This window comes from Austrofundulus limnaeus, unplaced genomic scaffold, assembly GCF_001266775.1.
Source record: "Austrofundulus limnaeus strain Quisiro unplaced genomic scaffold, Austrofundulus_limnaeus-1.0 Scaffold489, whole genome shotgun sequence".
NCBI classification, from domain to species: Eukaryota; Metazoa; Chordata; class Actinopteri; order Cyprinodontiformes; family Rivulidae; genus Austrofundulus; species Austrofundulus limnaeus.
In genome coordinates, this window is record NW_013952891.1 from 44139 (window position 1) to 51271 (window position 7133).

Here is a 7133-nt window from a genome sequence, read left to right on the forward strand (position 1 = left end):
CACACACACACACACACACACACACACACACACACACACACACACAATAAAAAGACATAGTTTGTATACTGATTAGACCACATCACTCTCCTCTGTGTTCAGTTTAAACCTGACTTCCAAAAACACTCAAAATGATCACCTTTGTGTCATGATTCTTGTTTTTCTCATAGTTCATTTTGTTAGAATTATTCTGTTTCATTGTCTGGCCATCTTGTCTTATTTTCTTATTTCCCGTTAGTTTTCTCCATTTCCTGTGTCATGTTWTCCTCAGTAGCTTCTTAGTGTTTTTCCAGCCTGCCACTCTCACCTGTCCATCATCTTTAATCACCCAGGTGCTTCCACTCCCAATCAACCTCAGTTGTATTTAACCAATGTCATGTCTTCATTGCCCCATCGGATCATTGCTCTATTCATGCCTCAAGCCTCGTTCTTGTTATTTTTTGTTAGTTCTATGCTGCCACGTTAGCCTTTTTCTTTTGTTATTTAATAAACCAGTTTTTGTTTTTTCATTCATCTTCGAGTCTGCCTGCACTTTGGTTTCAAACCACCTATCGTTACACTCTGCCACTGATTGTTTTCTTTATAAATGCAAACTTTACTTTTTTAAAGTATAAAACGTTCACACAAGTTTTCCAGCTTTGTCCAACTTTCCTCCAACATGAGCAGCAGTGAATAAATTGCAACCAAACAGCTTCAGTGACAAACATGGAGCTGATCTCACCACTCTGTAGTTGGCTGGAGACTGTCCACCTGTGAAGTTCAGGCTCCTCCTCTTATCCCTCACAGAGCTGCTCTTGTTGCGACGGATTCGCTCATTCTGCTCCTCCACACTCATCTTTGACTTGATATCTGCAGAAAATACAGCACTCTTTGGACGYTCCTGAAACAAGATGTGAGAGGAAAACAATCAAGATTCAACACTGATTTTTCTTCACTCCTCAGTTTGTTGTGACACAGCTGATCTCTTCAAATCTTGTTCAGTTCTTAGGAACTCAAGCACAGCTTCTAAGTATCACATAAATTCATGTATGTATGTCCTGGGTTTGTTCTGAGCTTTTCTTTTCCTGGTTCTTTTTCTAGTGGTGTGCAACAGGACTCTATTCTTGGTCCTCTCCTTTTCTCGATGTATGCTTTGCCACTCGGATCAGTGATAGCCAGACATCCCTTTTCTTTTCACTGTTATGCAGGCAACTTACAGATTTATTTATCTATAAAGCCTGAAATTAGAAACTTTCAAACTTCTCTTCTTGGTTGTACCGCTAACATTAAACAGTGATCTCACCTATATTTTTTGTTATTAAATGAATGAAAGACGGGGTGCTTTTTTTGTGGTACTGATGCTCCCTGTAATTTTGGTGCTCTGGAATCCAAGTTTGTATCCACAGTTAAAAATTGACTTGTCAAAAGCCTTTAACCAAGGAAGGCATGCCTTACCTTGGAGATTGGCCGTGAAACTTCAGAAGAACTTCTATGTGATTCTTCAGTAGGAGACTTGGTTCTAGGAGGAACAATGCCAACTGACATTTTTCCAAGAGAAGAACATTCATAAATACGTGCCAGAAAAGGAACTTCAACCTTCAAAGACAATAAATTAAAAAAGGGTTTGTTGTACCTTTATTAACTAAGGACTGTTTGTCCTGACTCTGGTCCTGAGCATCTCTAACATCTTCTGGGTCGGGCTGGTAAAGACAAATAACATTACTATATTTGAGATATAAAACCTTGTAGGCAGACTGAGGAGAGATTCAAAATGTAAAAACAAAATAAAACTAAGCCAAGTTTGTTTAGAGCACATGAATTCATAAAAATAAAAATAAATCAGTGTGACTGAGACTTTAGCACTCATTTTGGACCCTCTGGTTGTTCTTGGTTCAATGGAACGATACTATAAACCCTTTGAAAAGTTGACAGTGGTCATTTGAAACAAATTTTAGTATGACTAACTTTTACTGTTCTGTCTCTGTGTGAGAATGTAGTTCAACCAAATGACTGCTAGAAAAAACTCCTTTAATATAATCTTTGGTGATGTGGGACATTTGTATTGAACCACCTTCAGTAGAATTTGAACTTTTTGTTAAACTGAATAAAACTATACCATGCATCACAACTTCTCAGTATGAATAGTTTCAGATAGTGTTTAATGAGAAAAAAAGCTCAGGGAGAGAGATGATGGAGTTCTGACAAACATGAACGTTTGAAGGATGAGTTTGGGGCATGAAGAGTCTTGGATGGACTTTGACATTCTGGGTTTTGTTATAAAAAGGTTGGTATGGGATAATGTTAAGGACTGAATGATGGAAGGACATGGGCAGAAACATCTATATACCTTCATGATGTTCAAGTCTTCACAGTAACTATCACTCTTGTCCAAGTTGCATAGCCAGGTGATGCTGTCATAAGGCATGGGGGGAACAGTGGGAGTAAAGGTGGGAGACGACTCCAGTGGACAATAGGACTTGGGGAGTGGAGGCCTTGGGGGAACATTTTCCTACGTCCATGTGGATGAGGCAGGGTAAGGAAAGAGAAAAAGACAGGAGGAAGAAAGTCTCATAGGTCAGGGAAGAAATAAACCATGTATCATAAACCAGTGAACAGACACTACTGTCAGGTAGAGTTAGAAGTGTTCCACAAAGCAGACAGGTGTGGGACAGGTAGTTTGTCAACTGGATGTGGGTCAGGCAGTGTTTTTAAGAGGGCATGCCATGACCGGCCAAGTTGGGGTTTGGTTTATGTGGTGCTGTCCCATGGACCACCTCTGGCAAACCACATATGGGCCACCAACAGAGCCATCATCAGTCTTTGTGCCATTTGGACTGTGTATTAGTGTTAGAGTGTTGTATAGGCCAGAACTGAGCCAGACAAATTTTGATATGTGGGGTAAAACTCAGGTTCAGAACACCAGAGCGGTTTCAGGACTTCAAAGTGAATACTGGAGAGTGGATATTTGGACTGAAGTGTTTTTTTTCTTTGCTGCAACCATTAAAGCTGAAACCATTAACTTCCTCAATGTCAGAATAAGTTTGGACTGTGTCAAATGAAAGGTACACAAGTCAAATAATTCATGATTGGTTCTGATGAACATTTCAAATACTGTGTTTCCAAACAGGTTATGCTGGAACTGATGAGTAAGTAAGTGTATTAAATAAGCATCTGACATACATAAACAATTCAGATAAATGTGAGCATGCTTTAACCGGCAAACCTAAGCCTAAGCCTAAGCCTAACCCTAACCCAGATTAAATAAAGTACTGCTCTTGAACCCTTTGGACAAGCCTAGTCTCTATGTACAGCTATCAATCTGAAGTTTTAACTTCAGCAGTCAGAGTTTTTGTAACTGTAACTAKTATTTATTTACTGAAGTGAAACCATTTTTTTTTTTCATTTCCACAACTGCATATTGAATAAAAGGTAGCATGACTGGCTACACAGCTGTGGTGTGATGCTCAAAGCTGACTGGCCGATTCCACTCAATCAACCATGTGTACCACCTACTTGGGGACATGAGGGGCTTGCCACATATTTCGGGTTCTGGAGCATCTATAGATGAACCCAGTTGGTCAAAAGGTGTCAGTTGAAAGAAGACAACCAAYCAAATTGTTTGAACAGCCTATTATGCAAATTCAAAGTCCCTGGTAGGCTATAAAGAGGGAGAAGTAACCACAAACTGGGAATGTACTATGGGTGGTGATGTATTTTGGCATATATTTGAGAACATATGACACATATTTAAAAAATGATTGGAGTTCTGTCAAGGTGCTWATAGAAAACTGATTTGTTGTCCGGCTTTGGATTTATCTGGTTCAGATGTTGGTCTCAGACTGAGCAGCACATGATGTTTTGTTTGTTCCTCTCATTATTGAGTCAAATCTGTCAAAGGACTCTTGGACGTTCTGAGAGCCAGAGGCACATGKTCATCAGTGTCACAGAAACAACATTCACAACTGAGAGGCTTTAAAGGTGAGCGTATGTCAGGTTCCTAACATGTTTTGGGTCTTGACTAAGGATCTAGACTGGGTTTGAGACTTTGATGTCTCTCAGCTGGTGATCCAGTTCTTACCTCTGAGCCTGGCTGTTTGTAGGAGGGTGGCTGAGAGCCTGGCATTGGGGAGTAGGGTCTGAGTGGGCTGGTTAAGCTGACAGAGCTCAGGGGACTGGCTGGACTGTTGGTGGCGAAGGAACCTGATGCAGCACTGGTTACTGGATGGAAACAGAAACAGTGRGGGTCTTTTGGACATCCAAACACAGCTGTTTCCAGTCAGAACTGAGTGTTACCTCTGTGTTTGGCTGTGTCTGTGCCTCTGGAGGAATGGTTCTTGTGAAGTCCCTCTAACGTATCCTGGACTCTCCAAAACTCCTTCTGGATGTGTCTATGAACTAGTTCACTCTGAAAAGAAATGTTTATGACAAAATGAAGTTAAGAGGAAAACAAGCTATTTTTACTTTAAAACTCAACTAAACATGCATCAGTTCTACAGTGAGGTTCTGTAAGAAGTGTGTCATAAAACATCAAACTGTCTGGTGCTGGAACCATTTGGTTCTGAGGTTTTAGACAGGCATGGAGAAGGCAGAGGCCATGCTGGAAGGATGTTTTGTGGCAACATGAAATGAAATGATGAAGATCCTCACCTGACACTGGTCAATCGTTTCACACTTTGTTTTGTTAACTTCTGAACAATCAGCACTCCACACACAGCACTTTATTAGGTCTCTACAAAGCTAACATGTACAAATCATCTATGGAGACTAATCAGTGCCAATCACATTCATACACTGATGGGACACATCAGAGRCATTGGTGGTGAAGTGTCTTGCTCAATGGCACAACAACTGAGACAGCTRGAATGCAAAACTGAACTGGCAACCTACTGGTTCCAGGACGASAACTCTAACCACTCTTACACTCTTACACAGATGCAACCATGACCATAAAACCATGACACTCAAATTCAGGCTAGAAGAATTTTAACACGTCAGGAGAACGTTTTTATTTTACATCCTAATCCAGAAAGGCTGTTTACCAGATAAACGTTTAGTTAATGTTTGTTAACTTGTGTTTAACCAGGAAAATCTCACAGAGATCACTTCGTCAAGATCCTCCTGGGCCTGAAGGCAGCTAAACATGCAGGCTTTTAGACTGTGGGAGGAAACCAGAGTTCAGAGCCCAGGTCTGAACCAGGGTTTGAACCCAGGRCCTTCTTGCTTCGAGGCAACAGTGCTAACCACCGTGTCCAACTTTTTTTTTGTTCCTGCTCTTGGAGGAGTAAGAYGCTTTTTCCCTCTCTCCTGCCCTCCMTTATCATCCCTGCTTTGCTGCTCAGAGCCTYCTCTACGTTTTCATTCGAAATCAGAAATTATGGATTTATTTTTATGGATTTGGTTAGCTGGTCTCTTAATAAATTTTTGGAACAAAGTTTTCTTCCATGGGAGAACATGTCAAAGGTGGGACCTCTGTTCTGATCTGTTCTGGATAYGTATATATTTAGATTCTGATCACTGGATTCTACAGATTGGCTTGGTGGTCTCCTGGTGTTCTGCAAAACAGCGTTGGTGGCTATTTCATGGCTGCCTGAACAATATGAAGGAATGCCGTTCTTTCAGTACTCAGACTTTAGCCTTGTGCAAGCTGGACTCGGTCTGCAAGCGGTTCTGCTGAGGGTCGGGGGCCGGCTGTGGTTCCTGGACTTTGCTGGTGAGATGGAATTGATCTTGGAGAATCTGAGAGTTCGGCTCGGCGAAATTGTCCACACTATTTGTCTGATTGGATTCAACACATTCAGTTGTACCAACGGACATTAAGGCAGATGGAAAAYTKTTATTGTCTGCCTGGCCCAGAACATTTTCTCTGTTCCCAAACAACTGATTACAATTTTGTGTCTCCCCTCCCAACACGTGACCTTGAAAAGGCTGTGGAACTAAATTCCTCCTGGTGTTTATATCAACTTGGCTCCCCCACCCATCTCTCCCTCCTCTCACTCCCGTCTAATCTGATCTCTTGAAGACCTGAAGCTGTACAGAATGAACAATTCAACACCAATTTTCTGAACAATAGCTAAACTATGAGGTCTATCTTTTGGAGACTGGATTTTTCGGACTCATTCTTCAGATATTCACACAAGTGCATACAACATTCATGGATTCAGATACACACCCTCTAAACTCACTACTCCTCTGGCTAATAAATGTGCTCTTGCTTGTAGAGGTTTTTTTATAAGCACCACAGTGTGTCACCTTTTGTTGATATATGACGTTTATTTTTTTTTCCTCATCTAATTCTGTGGTAATTAGTTTTTCTTTTCAAAAGGTAGCGYGACCCCTTCTGGTTGCTGCATGACCTGTACACCTGTCCCCCTATGTTTTCGTCATGTGTGTCTCTTGAATGGGTGTTCTTAAATGTAATTTCATTGTGCTCCGTACAATGACAATAAAAGCATCATCATCATCAACAACAACATGCTGCTAAACCTATGTAGATAAAGAAATGTACATTTGAGTGTGTTTATTGTTTCAAATTAAAGGAACTTTAATTTAACTTTGGATGATAATTTCCTATTTAAAGGAAATTTTAAAAAGACCTATGAGGTATTATTTAAAAATGTGTCTACATGTTGAAAATGAATCAATATGAAGTTAAACTTTCCCTAAAACCAGCATCTGATCCAGTCAGGGCAGAGAAGAGCTGCAGACCTGTCAGACATCTGTCAGGGTCAACAGTCAGACAGCTGCTGCAGCTGGAAACAGTCTATTCTACTACAGTGAACATGAAAACACAATAAAATGGATAAAAACCTGATGGAAACTTGGACATGGTTTAATTGCAGCCTTGTGGATGATTGTTACCTGTCCTCCAATGTTCAGCTGCTCCCACAAGTCTTCATGGATGGCGTTGGCCTCATCTTCTAAAGCATCAAACTCCATTCGGACCGTGGTTAAAGCCTGAGTTCAGAACAACACAAAGCTCAGTCATACAGCTGCAGAGGAGACTCTGAGTCCAACAATAGATTTACAGTTCATCAGTTCTTCTTCTTTACACACTGCAGAGAGCAGTCAGTCCATCCATCCATCCATCCATCCATCCATCCATCCATCCATCCATCCATCCATCCATCCATCCATCCATCCATCCATCCATCCAT

The 7133-nt window shown here is 41.0% G+C and overlaps 1 protein-coding gene across 1 annotated transcript in view; it reads right to left on the reverse strand.

Moving 5' to 3' along the window:
* Positions 1-7133, reverse strand: part of plekha6 (pleckstrin homology domain containing, family A member 6) — a gene marked incomplete in the record, with an annotated part of 107630 nt that overhangs the window by 11986 nt on the left and 88511 nt on the right. Inside the window, 7 exon segments of the mRNA XM_014025638.1 lie at positions 722-880; positions 1435-1517; positions 1613-1679; positions 2327-2488; positions 4058-4197; positions 4273-4384; positions 6838-6933. Coding sequence (XP_013881092.1) covers positions 722-880; positions 1435-1517; positions 1613-1679; positions 2327-2488; positions 4058-4197; positions 4273-4384; positions 6838-6933 — 819 coding nt within the window.